Source organism: Crinia signifera, chromosome 5 (assembly GCF_055691185.1).
Source record: "Crinia signifera chromosome 5, ASM5569118v1, whole genome shotgun sequence".
NCBI classification, from domain to species: Eukaryota; Metazoa; Chordata; class Amphibia; order Anura; family Myobatrachidae; genus Crinia; species Crinia signifera.
The window spans coordinates 225,831,752-225,853,141 of record NC_139221.1 but is presented as its reverse complement, the minus strand read 5'-3'; the positions used below and the strand labels follow the sequence as shown (position 1 = coordinate 225,853,141).

The 21,390-nt window shown below is 43.1% G+C and overlaps 1 protein-coding gene across 1 annotated transcript in view; it reads right to left on the bottom strand.

Moving 5' to 3' along the window:
- The window catches only part of LOC146005784 (transmembrane channel-like protein 2), a 126,561-nt gene that overhangs the window by 40,220 nt on the left and 64,951 nt on the right, over window positions 1-21,390 (bottom strand). The window contains exons 6-8 of the mRNA XM_083145210.1: window positions 17,612-17,702; window positions 7,171-7,252; window positions 6,679-6,785 (exon numbers count right to left, since the gene is read on the bottom strand). Of these exons, the coding sequence (XP_083001336.1) occupies window positions 6,679-6,785; window positions 7,171-7,252; window positions 17,612-17,702 (280 nt within the window). The remainder of the gene's footprint in view (window positions 1-6,678; window positions 6,786-7,170; window positions 7,253-17,611; window positions 17,703-21,390) is intronic.

The window sequence follows — 21,390 nt, the reverse complement described above, 5'->3', positions numbered from 1 at the left end:
TTATGGCGTATAAAGGAAAGTATCACTATGGGGTACAGAAAGAAAGAAAGAAAGAAAGAAAGAAAGAAAGAAAGAAAGAAAGAAAGAAAGAAAGAAAGAAAGAAAGAAAGGAAAAACAAAGGGAAATAAAGATAGAGAGGACAAGTCATCAGCTGGCATCAAATACACATAACAGAGAAGTTACAAAATTACTAATTCAGACATCAGGGTCCACAGTTGGTGATTCATTTAGATCAAAATGAGAATAGGGACTCCGCATAGCAAGATGGTCACCCTTCCATCTGCAACATATATTTGCTATAGGCAGGGGCGTTTTAAGAGAGGAGAGTACCCGTGTGCAGCTTCCCTCCTCTCTGATGGCGAGAAAACTCTGGCATTATGCCAGTGTCTACTGCGCATGCGCAGATACTATTATTATTATTTACTGGTTTTTATATAGCGCACACATATTCTGCAGCACTTTACAGAGCATAGTTATGAGCAAAAACACATGCCAAATTACATCACAAGACAGTTTAGGACAAGTACATGGTACATATGGATAGTTGCATCAGGGGACAGGACACTGCAGCAATCATCAGGGTGGCAGAGGTTTATATATTCTAAGAGAGGCACATAAGGAGAGAGGGCCCTGCTCGTGAGAGCTTACATTCTAAAGGGGAGGGTTAGACAGACAGGGGTGACACAGAAGGGGTAGAAGTGAGCATAAACAGAAGGTTAGGATGAGAGATTGTCAGGTTTATGCAGGAGGGTGGGAAGAGGTCAGCTTAGTCTTTGATATTTTAAGTCTAAAAAAGCGCTGGGTCATCCAAGAGTAGATAGCAGAGAGACAGTTGGAGATATGAGTGAGGATAGAGGGAGAGAGATCAGGAAAGGATCGGTAGATTTCAGTATTATCAGCATAGATGTGATAGTGGAAGTCGAGTGAGCAAATAAGCTCACCCAGAGAGGACGTATAGAGATAGAGAAGAAGAGGGCCAAGAATAAAATGTTGGGGGACACCTACTATCAATGGAAGAGCAGGAGAGGTGAAGTCATTAGAGGTACAGCTGTTTATTTTCAAAACAGCCAGTGCACATACAAGCATAGAGTAATATTCAAAGTTTTAGCAGTTGTAGAAATTGTGTTATTATGGATGAATAACCGGATTAAGCAGACAGGAGTAGTATGTTGTTAGTATGAAGTAAGCTCACTCAAAGCAGTCCCTTGGTTTTTTGAGTTGCTGTTGTTTTCTTTCTTTCTATGTCACTTTGATACCAAGATACCAAGTTGGTTGTCTGTTTCTGTCCAGTTTAAGTCCAGGCTAAGTCTAGGCTTAAGCTATGTAACTGTTTTCTCTCTACTTAAAAATCTTCCTACTTTAAAATTTGACAAAGTATTAAGTCAGCTTTTTATTCACAAACGTGAAGAGGAGGAGGAATGGGAATCAATTTGACTAGCTTTCAAAATGTTCAATTAGCGTATCAATAAAATAAAATTCCTACAAGGTATATTCCAGGTGGCATCTGGTCCCAACTCGCCTTCACCGCATTTATCCTAATTCATCAGACCTATGTTGGAGAAACTGTGGGCAGAGGGGGACATTCTACCATATCTGGTGGTCCTGCCCAATTATAGCCCATTTCTGGAAGATGGTTCTCGCCCTCCTCTCTCAACTTGTCGTCCCACCCACCCCCATTGATCTAACTAACTTACTCTTATGCACCCCAATTGACCATTTCCCAAAGGAATCAAATAAGAATGTGGTTCATTGCTAAAATGGAATATATCACAAGTCTACAAAACAACACTGTTTGTAAATTCCACTCTGTCTGGCTCCCATGGTATACATATCACAACACCCCTTTTTCTGGTCAATCTTAACACTTCCTTTCACATGCAAATAACTTATCTCCTCAGATCTAACTTACTACTTACTATTCTCGACTCTTCCCATAACTTCTTTCTCCCCATCATTGGGACCCCCCCGCTTCCCTCCCCCCATATATCCCTTCAAACCGTACAGCTTACTCCCGTACCTATACCAAGAAACCAAGTGACAGTGAAGATCCATTAATATAAGCCCACATTGAGCTAAATTGTATAGCACTCCGGACACTGCCCTATTTAAGGATATGTCGGTTAATGTCACTCAATAACACCAAAGATCTCACTTCACTTTTGAATCATTACTATCAGGGCCAGTGCTAGGGTGTTCGGCGCCCACCTGCAAACTATAAATTTGCACCCTCCCATACTTTACAAAGAAACAGTGAAAACCAGAGGTACGCTCTGAAAAAGGTTGTGGTCTCATAAGAAATGGATACACAGTATCCCCATTACAAATTACGCCATACGGTAGCACAATCTTATTCCCATTGCGCAACTTGTAGTGCCCCTGATTCTTATTACACCACAGTGCCCCTTATCCACATTATAATATACAATAGTGCCCTTTACACATGCCTACAAGTAGTAGAGTCCCTTATAAACAAAATAATTCCAACAGTAGTAGTGTCACTTATACACATAACACCTCAATAGTAGCACTCATTATATACACAATAATGCCTGCAATAGCAGCGTCCCTTATGTACATAATGCCTGCAGTAGTAACGCCCCTTATAAATATAATAATGCCTGCAGTAGTAGCGCCTTCTCTACACATAATGCCCATACAAGAAACTGCCGTTATGCACATATTGCCTCCAGTAGTAGCTCCTCTTTCACACAATGGCCACAGTAGCAGCTCCTCTTACACACATAATGCCTGCAGTAGAGGCACTTGCACATATAATTCCTGCAGTATCAGCGCCATTTACACGCATAATGCCTGCAGCAGCAGTGCCCTTTACACACACAATGCATGCAGTAGCAGCCCCATTTACACACAGAGGGGGTTATTTATAGGGGGTGCATTCACACAGAATTTCTGTGCATGTGCAGATACAGGGTGTGAGAGGGCACAGCGATTTCCGTATTCGCGATCCCGCTCACACATAGCAGTGCGGGCGTGGGGCGGCGGTGGGGGGTACTGCCCATGGGAACGCCCAGCTCCCGGACAGGACACTCAGAGATCAGAGACACCATAGAGTTGTCTCTGATCTGCGAGCACTGGAGAAATCGTTCGACGGTCGTGACCATCAAATTATTTCTCCCCAGGTGGGAATGGATGATTATGCAATCATCTATTTGCAGCTGTGTGGAGAATCGTGGCATGAAAAAGGGGGAGATGGGCGGCGTCTGGTGGACTGGTGGACCTAGTGAGTCAGCCAGAATAAGGTCCATAGTGCCTGCAGTAGCAGCACCCTTTACACACATTGGATCTTATTCAGGTCCCTTCGCTTGCAGATGCATTTCTGCACATGTACAGAGGCAGGGTCCGTGCGGCCATGACAAACAGGGTGTTCGATGGGCGCACGCACCCAGGATTGCGGGCCGGGGATGTGCGACAGCAGGCCGAGCAATTTCCCCATGAGAATGCCGAGCGTTTCCTGAGAACGTACAAAATCTCCCGATGATGCCGAGGAGGGGGGGGGGGGGGGGTCTGGTTATTAGCTGACATCACCAGATGTCAGCTTCCTGGCCACTTCCTCCCGAGGGTGCACACAAATCTAAGTGACATGAAAGTCACTTGATATGCGTGCACCTGCACCATCTTTTGATGGTCGGTGACCATCGGATAATGGGGGTGTCCCCCCCCCATCTCTGCAAGGGGGAGGGGGGGGGGCGGCCCTGCATTCGCTAGGTGGGTTTGGTGGACTCCCAAGGCTGCAAATTTGCAGCCTTGCAAGTCAACCAGAATAACCCCCATAGTGCCCGCAGTAGCAGTACACTTTACATGCATAATGTTTTCATTAGCAGGGCTACTTACATTACATGAATAATGACACACACACACATTGTCTCACTGATTGTCCCTCCACTTACTTTAACATAGCATGGCTGCTGCTGTGACAGGGACATACAGGAATCTTTCTCCCGTGCAGCTCCGCCCATTTTGTTGTAAGCCCCACCCCTATGTTCAGTGTAGCCCCGTCCCTTTTCGGGAGCTGCTGTCACTGTCGTCTTGCTTTGAGCTTTTCAATGAGGTACAGTGGGTGGGAGGATTTTGTAGCTGCTGGCGCCGCTGCCTGTCCTACCGTTCCGAAAGGCTGTGGCAGTCAGCAGGAACAGCTGAGCAGACTCAGAGCACACAACAGCGGGGGATGCAGAGAGGGGAGCAGCGCCTCTGTAGCCTGGCGCCTCCCTGCTTTGCACCCTTCGCTGAGCGGGTAGCACCGGCCCTGATTACTATAGTCAGGTTTCATTATTTCTGGTCTAATCTGTTCATTGCAGTGACCCGTTATATTAAGTACTGCAAATGTCATCACAACTGCATGTTTGTTTTGCTGACTATGTTATGTAACTACAATCATTCAATAAAATTTATGATTTAAAAAAAATATTAAGTCAGCTTTCAATGGTCATCCAGGCTGTGGTCAGCCTGGTATCCTCTATAAATACTAAAAGCATCCAGCCAGTGCCCCTCTCCCACTAGCAATAACACTAAGATAAACAAATGGTAAGAGGTTACATAGCATCCCAGCCATTAATACATTCTAATTCACTTTAATTCTTAATACAATTGCACAATTACCTATGATAATGCATTATGCAAGGCAGAGTGATGCTGACTCAATACTGGCAATGGCATGTAAAGTTTAAATACCTATGATAATGCAGTATGCAAGGCAGAGTGATGCTGACTCAATGGTATCTGGGAACATAGTGCCCGCACCTTGTTTCTGGGTACATATCCAGTGGCCGTATAAGCCAGTGATTAGCATCTCTGGTGCTAACATGCCCCGCGGGAAAGTATGCATGGGATCAGTGTGTGCAGTGTGGTCACCCCTGGTCCAGGGGCCCGTGTGCACTATTATAGAACCGCATATGGCTATGGGAACTATTTCAATTCAATATGTGATTGAGTTTTGGGTATAACTTAGCAAGATATTGAGATGAAGAACATAATGGGTGGATTTGAGAACCGTTATGGGGAACCAATGCAAAAAGTCTATGGAGGGGTCTGGAGTTTATTTGAGGCCTAAAACTTCCCATATGGGGGTGCACACCTCTGTCCAGAAGGGGCATAATACAATGAAGTCCGAAAAGAAATTAAAGATTGTAACATCTAAATGGCAGAGATGCCAACATAGTTTGGACAAATAAAGTATTTTTAGAAGTTTAACATGAGTATAATGAGTCAGAATTTAAATTTTCAAACAGATTTGTCATCATACAGGCAGTCAGAAAATAATCTAGAACATGGAAAAATTTACTTAGTCGGTGGGTTCAGATGTGTTTTGAAACTGACATCATTCTGGATCGACCGATGGTTGATGGTGAACCCTACTGATATGCATCAATAACCATTTGTTTCTAAACCCCAATCCTGCTGCGACCACACTGCAGCTTGAAGTGGTATGATCCTTCTCTTGATGGTGTTCATAAATAAAAAAAATTGTATGTATGTACCCTCCCCCCCCCCAATTGCTAACCACAAGTATTCTTTTAAGCCTGGAGTTGGTTGTGAAAAGATTGGGTGGAACCCCTGAATGTCCACTACCTAGCACTAGACTTTACCAGCAAAGGATGGAATCACTATATACCAGGGTGTAAACATGGGATAGGGGGTCCATTCCATAGTCCTAATCAGCTCCATGCTGGCCAGCGCAATGGAAAACCACCCCTGCTCCTCCCCTTTACCGAGGCAAAAACAGTAAAGTGCTGATTAATGAATAAAAATAAACTGTTTTCTTTGCTGGCACACAAAAGATCCAAGCTAGCAATTTCATGCCCAATATAAATGTTTGATAGGCCATTCTGATACTGTACTTTGAGAATCACAGGTACAGATAGAACCATCTTGAACCTGAAGAACACTTGTAAAATGGACACACATGTTGCATACCACCCAACATCAGCACTTCTCTAACCGATACACTCGTGTGGCAGAGCCGCGTGTGTGCAAAAATGGCTGTGAGCTATGCAGAAGGGGGCATGGCTTCACGGATGCCACGGCCACAAGCCACGCACCATTTTTTGTCAATATGGTGGGTATTGCCAGCGCTGTGTAAGCTGCTGGCTATGCCCCTAGCCCCTCTGTCTCAGAACAGTGGTGGTCAGAGTGGATTCCTAACTGTACCCCCCCCCCTCACCACCACCACCACCACAGGACACTGCCAGCCCCGGGCGGGACATTCCCCAAATTAAAAGGGGTCTGTTGGAAGATCTGATACTGTAAAAAATTCCTTCAGTCAGTTGACCCTTACCCACAACCATCATAGATTTTTTTTTTCATTACTCACTAGTCGGAACCTTTAGGCAAAAGTCCTTTTTTGATCCATGTAGAAATTCCAGGTTCTTGCCAAAACATAAAAACACACATACAGTATATGCTATAGTATGTGTCTCACTGTGGGCCCCGTCACAAATACAAATCAATAGGAGTGATCTGATCAAATCATGTGATAATTGTAATTTGTATATAATTTACTAGTGTTTGACAGTTGTTTTGACTAATAAGACATATGCTATTGACACCACATTACATTGCATCTTTTTTCTGCTCTTTATTATATACTGTGTCAGTAAATTGCACATTCACATTCAAGTTCATTAATAAAAAACACCTTTTGAAAAAAAAAAAAAATGTACCTCTGGTATTACAACAAGTCCAAATATTAGACCAAATAGCACTAGGTTCACTCCATACATCCATCTCAGGAATATAAAATATGAAGCAACAGATGATCCAAAGTGACCTTAGAAAAGGTAGAACAGCACAAATGAATGAAACCGCAATATCTTTATAATATTTCAATGCCTGTCTGTTTATTTTAAGTTAAATAAAAAACAAAGAAACAATTAACTAATTTTGATAAAACTTTTACATGAAGGAATGGTTGCCACCAATCTGTGAAACACTGCTAATAGTGCTGGCGCCTGCTCGCACTTGTACAAATAAAGTGCGAGCAACAGCTAGTATATACTCTATGTAAAACATTTTTAAAATCAATTAAAATGTTTGTGGCAGTATATTACAGAGAGAAAATTTGTTATGCACTACTTAAATGTTTTTAATTAAATAAATAGCAAATACATAACATCAATTTTGTAGTACTAAACTTTATTCAAAATGTCACCTACTTTCCACTTCTTTAATCTTCATTTCCCATGGTATGCATGTTGTTTTAAAATTTTCAAAGTCCCTTTTAAATTTTATCCATTTCTGAAACAAAATAATTAAATACAGTACAATTAACTTTTGAAAGTCAGTTAATACTGTCAATGCCTAATTTTTCCCAGCATATAATTTCCATAATTAAGATTTTAACCATGCCCATAACATTAATATAGTCTGAGATAAATAATCTTTTATCTCATAAACCAGGAAAATATTGCATATCAAGTTACACATTTTAGCTCATACGCCATGTTTAGTCTCTAAATGATTGGAATCATATTAGCTATCAGATGACAGTTATTAGAATTCCATATCATGTTGCACTCACATGTTATACAAATTATAAATTCACATTAGAGTAATCACAGAAAACCAGCATTAGAGATGAAGTCATTAACATTCCCAAACACCAGCTAACCACCCAGGAAATACAGTAACCGGGGGCGTGTCTATAGGCTATTGATACAATGTGAATGAATGGATTCTCCCCTCCCCCGAGAGTTCTCTTGGAAAGCAAGAGAGAACCACACAGGCAGTTGCTGTTTGAACTCGACGCAGGGAAGATGAGTCTGACCTCGCCAGGAGTTTCCTTCCATTACATGTGGATTTGGACGTGATAAGTAAATATGTATCATCAAACTGAATTGTGTGCCAGGACTAGGATATGATTAATGGACTGGATGTTTAGGAGTATTATGATGCAGAGAGCTACGTGTGAGATATAGGAAAGATGTATTCTAGCTTCAATAATACATAGCCAGGAATGTTGTATTTCATTGTATGAGTAGCATGATGTGTTTCAAATAACTGTGAGCGAAGTAGGAGTTGATCAGCAAGAGTGATGTTTTGATCTGTTAAGATAGGATATGTTTTACTGGTTAGATTGAGATTTACAACCCTGTATCATGAAAGATTGTTAGGCCATAAAGTGTAGGCCTATCGGCTATGTGCCATGTGCTCAGCCATGTGATATCATCATGGATTGTACTGTGTTTCACAATAGCTACATATAGCAGCGGTTGGTAGATTATGGATAAACATATAGATTGGTATTTGAAAGGATAAGCTGTAGTGATTTAACTGATTTGAGCATGGTGGATGCTATTACTAGGTATTTAGAAGGAGGCCTGGAATAACATGTGCTCAGGCTCCGGCCTACAGTATAACCTTTGTGTAGGTAGACGGTTAACATTGATATTTAAACTAGCCCATGTGTGTCCTAGTATGGTTGTAGAAGAGTTTTATAGTATATTGTATGGACTCTTTGTATTCAAGTGTGTGAATGCTTTGAGTAATATCCAGTGAGAATATCTAGATAAACTGGCGGATAAAACCTATATGAATGTAATAGTGTCGCTTGCATGTGTTAGGATGGCGAGTGTAATGCCATGTGATGTGATTATGATATAGCAAGGCCTTGGATTGTATAGTGCCATTTGGGTGCTCTGTTCAGAGAAGTACATTGTAGCTTAATGATATTCAAATTGTGTATGCTGCAGGTTAAGTGTGTTTGCTGAATGTGCAAGTTATATTCAGGATTGTGAGTATCGCATGATGCCGGTAAGTGGTAATTTGGAGTAATGTTGTGGATAGAAATTATGAATGTACAGTCAGTTTATGTTTGGTTGCCATGCGGCATTTTGAGTCCCAAGTGTGTTAAGGTTCCTTTGTGCTGCATGTGGCGGTATCTAAAATGGTGGACACAAGGTTAGTTATCCTAAAATGGCTGCTGCTTCATAGCCACGCCCCCAGCACTGTATTCACATACACATATATAACACTGAGGTTAACTGTATTAAAGGATGCTGGTGTAATTAATCATATTAATTATAATATCTGTATTGTTATATTGTGTAATCCATGATACAGTTTCATCTGCTTACATTTATAAATAATATTCATTGATTATAATTCTGGACATTCGCTTTTTGGTTGCGTGCGACATGAATAAATTAGATAGACTTTGCATATATAAATAAATGGACTTCCTTAATACTTATCTAACATAAGTCTTTCTTAAAACTTTTATATGGGGAAATATAGGCAAAAAATTGCATTTTTTACACTACAGACATATGTTTAGTTGGATGCATTCAACATACTGTATAATAATAACAATTTTACTATTTTTAATTATGTAGTAATTAATCCAGTGATTTGCAAATTCAGTCCTCAGTTCCCCACACAATTCACATTTTCCAGGACATCCAGCAGGTGCACAGGTGCACTCATAACTCACAGACACATTTGAAAAGATCCACAATAGGAGCTAATAATTTCACTTGTGATTCTGTGAGGAGACCTGTAAAACATGCACTGTGTGGGGTTCTGAGACCGAGTGTGTGTGTGCATGCATGGGTGTGTGTGTACGTGTGTGTATGTGCATGGGTGTGAGCATAGATGTGTGCAGTGGCAGGGGGAGCATGACCATGGGCCCGGGTCTGCTGGGGGGTCCCATTTCCCCCTCCACCATTGCAGGGAGCCGGGCAGTGGGGAGAGAGATGACAGGCTGCTTCCACGGCACACCCTCTTTCCCCAGCTAAGCACATGCTGATCAGTGCCTTGTGCTGAACTGGGGAAAGAGACATCTGCAGCGGCGGCCTGTCCTCTCTCTCCCTCTTATTTGTTTATTTTCACAGGGGTCCGGGTGACCTGTCAATCAAGACTATCCTTGCCCTTTCCTCCTCCATTCTTTCTCTTTAGTCCTAAGTGTAAAAGTCCCCAAAAATTCTTGCTACAGAGTGATGCGTACATTCTGCAATACATGATGCAATTCAGATAAGTGTACCCAATGCTAAAACAGCACAATAACTCTATATGAGTGTGCTCCACTTTAAAATAAGAAACACAAAGAATATGGGCAGAGCTTGTTTATAGAGTACCTGCCATTGGCAGATCCAGATTCCATGTTTGCCCTATAGCTAAGGCAATAGGTGCAGGGGGTGTGGCTGCTATGGAGTCCAGTCCACCTCCAGTCTATGCGTCATCGATGCCACCTATGCCACCCACCAGCACTGTAGGCCTTCATGGTCCCAAATATTCTGTTATAAAATATTTATTTTCCGATCCAAAAAGTGAAGCCTACAATATTTATTCAAATTTACTGGAGTTAAAGAAAATGTGGATCTACTGTATGTACTAAGCCTTAGAGACATACAGTATAAAGTGGTTAGAAATAAAGTGCCAACCAACAAGCGAATATTTGTCATTTATGAAACATGGGAAGATTTATTAAGCCTTAAAAGAGATAAACATGAGAGCGATAAAGATTAATAAACATCCAGCCAGTTGACTGCTAACTGCCATTTTCAAACACAGCCAATAACATTACAGTTAGGTGCTAATTGGATGGATATTTATCACTCTTTATCACCCTTGTGTTTATCTCTTTTTAAGGCTTAATACAGTACATCTGCCCCACAGACTGTAATATGGAAATTAGGAACTGATTGGCTGGTACTTTATCCCCCTCCACTTTATCCATTTCCAAAACTTAGTACATAGACCCCTAAAGCCCTCACTGTATCATTATTAAATGAATATCTTAGCTTCTCTAATCACAGTGTGCCCTGACAATGTTTTCAGGTTACTCTTTGAATACCAATAAAACACTAGTTCCATAATTCATATAGTTCCAGACTATAACTTACTACGAGCGCTAAAGCCACATTGTATTTTCTTTGACATTCTTAATTATTCACACATGAATAAGAATGACATTAAGCAATGAATAAACTTAGCAGACGCTGAAAGCGTATTCCCATGCTTATATCATTATAATTTAGTACACATATATAAATACAATAAATTATTTACTGTCTTTTCCAGAAAACCAATCACAATTTCTAAAAATATGATATGGTGCATGAAATACAGTAAATATGCAAAAACACAGATTATTTTTTTACAGATTGTATAAGTATAGCACACATTATAGCACACATTCTTACCCCTCCATAGAAAATTCTTGTCAATTTCTAAATTGTCACGCTGAGTTTAAATATTCAGAATGTTTTGCCGTGCATGCATAATATATTGCATTAATCCTCCTGTAGTAAAGTTCCGTTGTTTTCCCATATTCATTAAATAGTATACCTTTCTTTCCCTTTTTAATCCGTGGCCACTCAGTGCTAGGGACTGAGATGATTAAAGGCACTTTGGGGGAGATGTACTAAGTCTTGAATAGTGATAAAATGTAGACTACAGTAAGTTACTCTCCAATGAGTTCCTGGCTGCCATGTTACAGGCTTTGTTAACATGTAGGAACTGATTGGTTGGTAGTTTATCCTTTTCCACTTTGCCACTTTCCAAGGCTAGTACTGTCATATCTGTACTTTTACTGTACACAATCGAGGTTATTCTGGTTGATTCGCTCCTTGCGAGTCAACCAGATCCCGTCTTGTGAATGGTGGTACGCTGTCACCACCATTCGCGTGTACGCTCGCTCGGCATGCGAATGGATGTTTTACATAAACATCCATTCTCAGCCTGCGGGGCAACACCCACGTCATTCGATGGTAACACCCAAATCATTCAATGGTTGCTCAGAGCAACCTTATATCTGTGTGCACATTTTGAGGGAAGTGGGCGGGCAGCTGACACCCGGTGATGTCAGCTGCCCACCCCCCGCACTCGCATCATCAGCCAATTAGCATGAGAACGCCCAGTGTTCTTATAGGAATGCCCATGAAGTGCTGGGCATTCCCAAATAAAAATGGGCTACCCCACCGCCCCCGAGTGGCTCCCCCCCCGCCCTTTGCTTGCAAGGACAGTTTGTTCGCAGTGGCCGCACGTACCCAGGGCATGCACATGTGCCAAAATGCACATGTGCACACAGCAAACATTAGCACCGTGTGAACGAACGCGGCCCTGCGAATGGACCTGAATAAGGACCAATGTCACGCTGTATGAAAAATATTTTTGCAGGCTCAATATAATTAGCAATCCAGAGACAGAGGAACCACTATATGACATGATATGGAGGTGGTGATGGGGACAAATATGATGAAAGCGGTGTTGACCCTTTCAGTGCTAATGCTGATGTGAGAGATGTTCTAAATACCTGCTAAAATGCCAGGGTGGTAGTTGAGGAATGTGAATCACTTTAGTTATTCAATTAAATGAAGTTTAGTTAAATATTGCGCCAAACCAAGAACAGTTGTGGGTGCGACGCTGGCATTTTTAGAAGATATTTTGCACATCTATCACAGCAACCGGCATTCAAAGGGATAAAAACATAAAAGGTACCCTGGGGCAACTACAAACATTAATTCAGCCCTGTCCCTATGCCAAGTACATGCTGGGGTGGAAATAGTTCACATAAAGAGCGGAAATAGTTCACATTTTATATTATTGCACTGTGGCTTAAACCACTGATAAGCATTGGTGTACACAGCCCCCTTTTGGAGTTACATTTTTATTTATTTATTACCAGTTTCTTATATAGCGCACACATATTCCGCAGCGCTTTACAGAGAATATTTGAACATTCACATCTGTCCCTGCCCCAGAGGAGCTTACAATCTATATTCCCTACCACATGTACACGCACACACAGACATTCTAGGGTTAATTTTGTTGGAAGCCAATTGACCTACCAATATATTTTTGGATTGTGGGAGGAAACCAGAGTACCCAGAGTAAACCCACGCATATACAAACTCCACACAGTTAGGGCCACGGTGGGTTTTGAACCCATGACCTCAGTGCTGTGAGGCAGTAATGCCAACCATTACACCGTCCGTGCTGCCAAAACGATTATATCATGATTATATAATTATATAAATGATAAATTATATAAATGATTAGTTTCAACTACTAACACTGAGCAAGTAACTACAGTATGGTTAAGGACTGTATGTTGGTCTACTCTATCTTTGTGCTAATGAGAATGAGCTCTTTTTGGCATGAGCATTACACAAATATATATATGCTGGCTTGTGTTATCACATGGACAGATATTTCCATCATCTTTTTCTTTTATATGCACATTTCATATAAGCAAATGATATATGAGAGCTACTACTTCAGGGGTGGCCAACCGGTCAGAGGTAAAGAGACGAAAAATATCGGTAGTCAAGCTAAAGAGCCGACATAATGCTTGCGCCGAAGGCGCATGCGCCAAAAAAAGGGGCGTAGTCTACTTTGACCCCTTGGGTGGGTGTGATACAAATATGCCTCCAATAGTGCAGTGCCATATATACATATGCCCCCAATAGTGCCAGATACACATATGCCCCCCACGGTGCCAGGTATGCCCCCACAGTGCCAAAAAGCTGGTATGCCCCCACAGTGCCACAAACTGCTATGCCCCCACAGTGCCACAAACTGCTATGCCCCCACAGTGCAAATATCCCAGCAGCAGCACTCACCATTGTTGCTGCTGCTGCCAGGCGGGGAGAGGACAGTCTGGTGTCCCCCTGCAGTCCTCCTGTCATGTCACCGATGGGAGAAGAGCACAGCACACTGCGCGTCTCCTTTCCCCTCACTTCCCTGTGACTGGGCCGCCCACCAATCAAAGCTCACTGGCCGGCTCCTGATTGGCTGCTGGCCCACGAGCTCTGATTGGTGGACGGCCCAGTCACAAGGATGCACAGTAAGGGGTAGGAGAGATGCACGATGCGCTCTCTCCTCCCCTAAGAAGGAGAAGGGATTCAGGGAACCGGCAGCAGGGGGGACTGGGACAGACGGTGGGCGGCGGGCAGCAGTGGGAGCAGTAGCCGCACTTTACAAGGGGGAGAGCCGCATGAGGCTCAAGAGCAACAGGTTGGCCACCACTGTACTACTTTATCAAATTTATTTAGATTGTACAAAAAAATGAGTACAGATAAAGTGTGAATAATATATTATTACCTACCAATTGTCCTGATGTTCACAGAACAGTCAGCATTCTGTAACAAATGGATCCTGCCTATCAGAAAGTTTGTGGCGTGGCTCATTTATACATCTATATAAATAGGGCATGGTCTGCAATATTGGGTGCACAAACTAGCTGTTTCATAATTTTCCAAATGGGAATGTTGAGAAGCATTTATATTTATCTATTTATTTACAGTTTCTTATATAGCGCAGCAGATTCCGTTGCGCTTTACAATGGTAGACAGTGATAAAACAAACTGGGTAACAACAGACAGACTTGGAGGTAGGAGGGCCCTGCTGCAAGCTTACAATCTATAGGGATATAGGAGGGAAACACAAGGACAGGCACCAGTAATAGCATAGCAGTCCCACCAAGTTACAAGTCCAGAATGGAAGCTATATAATACACAAGTGCCTCAGAGGGTTATGCATGTAGAACTTAAATATGATAGGCTTGCCTGAAGAGGTGAGTTTTCAGTGAACGCTTGAAAGTTTGGAGACTAGTGGAGAGTCTTATTGTGCATGGAAGGGCATTACATGGGGTGGGAGCAACCTGATGAAAGTCCTGTAATAGTGAATGGGAGCTAGTGATCCGTGCAGAAGAGAGACACAGATCTTGTGCAGAGCGGAGTGGGCGAGATGGGAGATATTTTTTGATAAGTAAAGAGATATAAGCTGGTGCAGTATGGTTAATAGCTTTATAAGCGAGTAGAAGTGTTTTATATTGAATAAGGTAAGATACAGGCAACCAATTTATATGGGACTATCTAATGCAATGGTACAGACTACCAACTATGTCGTAGGATTCACAGCAGAATCAGCTACTGTACAGTAAACAGGTAGCAGTTCTCCATCAGCACTGACGACTGCATTATACAGTATCCTGACATCTGCTGAATTGATGATGTTAGTGAACTACACATCCCAGCATGCCTTGCACTAGTTTCAGCATGGCCACATAGCAAAACTAATGCAAGGCATCCTGTGATGTGTAGTTCACTAACATCTGGAGGGCTGGTGTTGCCCAGCCCTGAGCTAGATGAAGGTTGGTAATGCACTATCAATCCTGACAAGTGCATATCATTTCCATTTACTGCAATCAGCACTTTGTTAAAGTTCAAATATTTAGAAATAACTAAAAATTTCTGTGTTTTATCTCTCTTGCTAAAAACACATTAAAAATGCTTGTTTGCTTGTGTAAGCTGTAATGAATTCTGTGCTTTGTTCTTCAGATCCTGCTGAACTTGACTTTAATGTGAACTGTAATAAATCAATATACAGCTTATAAAAGCTATTAAATCTTAAAGGTATGTTAATTACTGACTATAAGCAACCTATAAAGTTGAGTTAATTTAGCACAGTATTGATTAACAATAACTTATACAGTTTGCAATTACAATTGGTGCATTTCTTCATATATTACTGGTTTATAATGGCATTAGAGACCTCAGTAACTTTTAAAAAGATATCTTGGGTCCAGCTACAGCAAAAATGTAATAAGACACAAATGGGGGCTATTTACTAAATGGGAGTTCTTTTTCACACGGGATGTTGTTATGGGCAATAAACAAATACTAATTATCATCTTCTAGAAGGTGCTATATAAATAAGTAGATTCTGATTAGTTGCCCATAGCAACATCTCATGTGAAACTCCCATCTTAGTAAATTTCCCCCAAATAGTGAAAAATATGCAAAGAAGAAAAGGTTTCCCCCCTGTATCACAGAATGGTTGTGCTTTGCTAATTATCTAGAGCGCAACAGTTAAGCCTTGTCTAGAGATATTTTTAATTTCATTCAGTTAATTAGTCTGCATTAAGGTATCCAGGCTATTGAAAATAATTGGCGATAATATATTTATAGTAGAAGGTGAAATCACCTTGACACTGAGAGATAAAAGCTAAAGCAATACAATCAGTGTGGTTTCTGGGCAACCTCTTAGTAATTAAGCATCCAAATAAAAAAAAAATTCCCAGGACCAATACAAAAATAATGAAATAACTTTTTGCATTCACAAGTGCCCAAATATAGAGTTCCCATTTATAGGTAATTTGTTGCCTGCATATCATAGTAATCCTCTAAATGGTAGATGAAAACAGACAGCAGTGGCGTAGCTAGGGTGGCTCCGGGCGCCAACGCTTTGCAGGGCGCCCCCCTGCTGTGTCCTGTGCGGTGCGTGCCAGTCTATGGGCCTTATTCTAGTTCACTCTTAGAGGCAAATTCCTTCTTAGATGTACAAAACCATGTGCACTGCAGGTGGGGCAGATGTAACTTGTGCAGAGAGAATTAGATTTGGGTGAGGTTTTAACTCAAAGTGAGATCTATATTACAGTGTAAAAATAAAGCAGCCAGTATTTACCCTGCACAGAAAAAAATAACTCACCCAAATCTAATTCTCTCTGCATATTTTACATCTGCCCCCCTGCAGTGCACATGGTTTTTTCCAGCTAAGAAGGAATCTGCCTCTAAGAGTGAACTAGAATAAGGCAGGTGGGCAGGCGGCCGTGGTGGGCGATGTACGGAGTGAGCAGCGATGACTCTGCATGCTCCGTACATTGCCCACCCCGGCCGCCCGCACGCCTGTCTGTTAAGCACACATAGGCGTGTGCATGGGGGGTGCCAGGGGTGCACAGGCACCTCCTAATGGCACCCCCCACACGATTGCACACATGCCGCACTGCCGCCGATCCCCCAGTCATGGCCCCCACTGTCACTCACGTGACATCACATTAGCAGTCAGAGCCTGATGCTGCTGCCCTGGACTGTTGCCACACCCCCCGTCACGTTGAGCCGGCAGAGGGGCGGGGATGGACGCTGTGACATGGGCATGCTCCGGGTGCCCTGGCTGCACCCTATGCCACTGACAGATGGATGTGCCTCAGACCTCACAAAGACTTTTCTGGGGCCTCATGGGGGCACTTGGAGGCTGCTTGATGACATTTTCTTTCTCAAGAACAAAGGGTATATTGAAGGTGAAAATGTCTGTCTAGACTTACCTTGTCACAACCGTAATCCCTTATTTTTCTCAGGGAAAGGCAACTGCAATGCTGTTTGGTATAATGTGTGGGTACTGCATTGTGGTATAGTGTGTGGGCACTGTAGTGTGGGACAATACAGTGTGACATAATGTGTGGGGACTACAGTGTGGCATAGTGTATGAGGACTGCATTGTGGCATAATGTATGGGGACCGCAGTGTAGTATAATGTGTGGGCAATACAGTGTACAGTAGCTTAATGTGAAGCCATATCAAACAATTTCTAAACTGCACTAGAACAAATTTGAAGAAAAAAGTTATGTTAAGTTTAAGTGTATGGATGGCTGATCAGGGAGAGAGAGGACAGGCTGCTGCTGCTTCTCTTCTCCGCTCAGCACACGGCACCGAGCAGCCTGTGCTGAAGGGGGGGTAGAGGCAGTGTTGAGGCTGTGCTGCAGCAGCCTATACTCCCCACTGCCCAGCCTATACTCCCCACTGCACTATAACTTCCATGTTCAGTACTAGGACTAGGAAAACAGGACATTGAAGTAATACACCCCACTACCCATACCTTTAACATCATCATTTTGTAGGCATAGAATTTCTTTCCTTTGCCCTTCCCTAATGCTCCTTCAAATTTCTCCACAAACTTCTGAGCATCCCTAGAAGAAGAGAGATGATTGTTAGTATTTTCTCTTTTGTTATTGGATTGAGCAATCGATTATAAAACAAAATAGGTTTGGGATACTATGGGTGGGATGTTGTAACATCCGCAGCCCCCCTTCGCCGGGCATTGCATTATTAATAACGGCATATGCTCTAACATATGCGGTTATTAACGCAAGGAGCAGCTCTTGCGATAAGAGCTGTCCCTTGCTATGCGGTGCCGGCACTGGACTTCCGGGTCTGTGACCCGGGAGTCCATCTGCGCATACGCAGAGTGACGTGCCGGCCGCAGGGCATGCTGGGAGGGATCCGTGATGGATCCCTCAAACAGCTCTGCGGTAAGAAACCCATAGGCTTCTGCAGGGAATCGCCAGCTTTTGCGCTGCCACTGCGGAGGCACAGTACAGCATACAGAAATGCGGTAAAAACCCAGATAACGGGGTTTTTACCATATTTCTGTGATAGAGAATCACCCCCAGTATAATTTTAGCTGCGTGATGTAGTCACAACTTTGTAAAGGTGCCCATGCACTAGTCCGATTTGGGACGATTTCACCCGATCCCAACGGATTGGGCAGAGATATTGGGCCAAATTGGATGTGTTTTACACCCCTCTCAGGTCAAATGCGCGGTTCTGAGAGCATTGGACCTGAGTGGGAGGTTGGACCTGTTGCCCATATGACCTCTGAGTTGGTCCCCCTCCTGGCGGCGGGGAACTGGGTCGCATGTGATGCATTGCATGTAAAATGACCTCATGCAGGGTTTCGAATGTGATCTTGTCACCCAGGAAGGTTCCGGGCATCTTGGGGAGTGGGGGTCGGGGGGTCGGATGGCCAAACACTGCTGCGATACATAGAAGCAGTGTATGGCCACCCAGATTACGATAAAGTATGGAAACTTCATAGTCACAATACAAATGATAATGTCAACATTTATTATTTTGAGTTATACAGTCTCGGTTTGTCTTAATGTTGTCTAACGTTTCTACAGTACTGTACATACATTGGGGCAGATGTATTAAGCTTTAACAAGAGATAAATTCAAGGTTGATAAGGAGAGATAAATGCCCAGCCAATCACCTGCTAACTGACATGTTACAGGCTGTGTTTGAAAAAAGTCAGTAAGGAGCTGATTGGCTGAACGTTTATCTCTCCTTTATCACCCTTGCATTTATCTCTTGTTAAGGCTTAATACATCTGCCCCAATGTGCCTTATCTCATAGAAAATAAATAATATTCAGCCTTCATCAGTACAGCACATTTTAGATTACAGTACATTTGATTTGTGGTGTACTTTGCATGCTACAGTCTGGATGACCAGAGGACCAGTAAATGCCTGCGTGTACATACTGTAGTATATATTCTTTATCATTTTACTTTTGTTTTTACTGCACCAACATATTAAGTGCTTTTGAAATTCTGATTACTAATTTAAATCAGTCTCTGCACACACGAGAAGCAGAGAAGCCAGTAAGTGTGATGGTATGTTGTTTTGGATGGTGAAATAATAGAGAGTAAGAACTTACAAACTCCACATATAGGGCCATATTCTCTAAGCTTCAAAAGTGATAAAATCGAGAGTGATAAACAGCCAGCCAATCAGCTCATGTCTGACATTTTTCAAACACAGTCTGTGACATGGCAGGTAGTAGATGATTGGCTGGCTGTTTATCACTCTCCATTTTATCACTTTTGAAGCTTAGAGAATCTGGCCCAGATAATGGCCAGTTCAAAAAATAAACCTATTATTAAAACATTTACTAAGATAAAGATGTCAGTCGGCCTGTCAGCCCTCTTCTCATACTCAAACATGGCCCAGTGATGGAAGAGTCGCCTTCCATATCCTTCACTACTGGGCCCAGGTAAGCTAATTATATATATATATACACTTTTCACTACTCCAGGTCACCCAATGCCTGTCACCCTCTTCCTGTAACCCATTGCCTCTTTCCATAATTTAAGCCCTGTCATCCACATCCTCTCTCATTTACCCACTCCCTGTCACGCTGTGCCTCCTTTGCAGCTTCTCTTTGTCACCCCCTTTGTCACCCACAGCCTCTCTCCTTCACCTACTCCCTGTTGCCCTCCAGGTTCCCTCAGAGCTTATCTTCGTCACCCACTACCTGACACCCTCTGCCTCTTTTCATCGCCAGCTCCCTGTCACCTACTGTCTCTATTCTTCACGCATTTCCTGTCACTCACTTCCTCTCTCCATCACCCTCTCCATGTCACCTGCTGCCTCTCTCCGTTACTCATTCCCTGTGACCTACTGTCTCTTTCCATTATCTACTCCGCCTGTCACCCACTACCTCTCTCCTTCACCCACTCCCCGTCACCCTCTGTGTCACCCGCAGCCTCTCTCCTTGTCACCAGGGCCATCGTAATGCATGGGTTTACTGGGTAGTTGACTAAGGGCCCAACAATTCTAGGGGCGGGATGTATTAAAATACATCACCGCCCTTCGCGCCCCCCCGCCACGATGCCGCCGCATATGTACTAACATATGCGGCTGGCATTGCGGTGCGGTGACGGAGGCCACCCGCAATACCTGGAATGTGGTGTGCTGGGGGTCTCCGTCACCTCCCAGCCCGCTCCTGCATCCCTCACACGGCGTCACGCCGGGGACAGCTAAGCAAGCTGTCCCCTGCGCCTCCTCCTCCCCCCTGCAGCTGGAAGGACGTCCGGCTGCGTCGATAGGGGGAGGAGAGGTTTACCTTCCAGGGTCCAGGAGGACCCTTCAGGAAGGTAAGCCAGAGGGGGGGTCGGCGAGGCGGCGGGTTTGCGTCGGCGGCGGGCGGCGAAAAGAAGCCCATAGGCTTCTATAGGGTATCGCCACCCAAAGGTGGCAATACCCTTCACTGCGGTATCATTTTTGATACATAGGAAAATGCGGTAAAACCGGGGTTTTACCGCATTTTCCATTTGATACATCTTGCCCTAGGTGCCTTGGAGCTGAGGTTTGCTGGTGCCTCTGGAGTCTCATGTGAGGCTAGTAGAGATTGCTGTCCAGGTGCTTTGTTTCTAAATTACACAAAATCAGAGCATCTGGGAAACATCCTCTACCAGCCTGCAGCCAAAAAAGTAATGGCTGTAATCTGCTAATTGCTGAAGGCTGATAGCAGGTGGAGAGACACTGCAGGAAGTTATGATTTTTTAAACTTTAGTAGGGGCACCAGTGCATTGCTTTGCCTAGGGCCCACAATGCCATTAAGACGGCCCTGCTTGTCACCCATTTTTGGTTTTTGGGTTTTAAAAAGCATAAAAAACACTAAAATCACAGAATTTTGGTGTTTTTTTCTCCTACGCTATTATTAACCTCAATAGCATTCATTTCCACTCATTTTCAGTCTATTCTGAACACCTCACACCTCACAAAATTATTTTTAGGCCAAAAGGTTGCACAGAAGTAGTTGGATAACTATGATAAGCGACACAAGTGGGTGGCACAAACACTAGACTGATTCGGGACACACTTAATAGCACCCCTGAACTGATATGGCACACTTAGCATCACCCCTGGACTGATATGGCACACTTAGCATCACCCCTGGACTAATACAGCATGCTTGGCAGTACCCCATGAATTATAAGGCAGACTTGGCTACCCCCAGGAATTATTTGGCAGACTTGGCTCACTCCTGGACTGATATGGCATACTTAGCATCACCCCTGGACTAATACAGCAC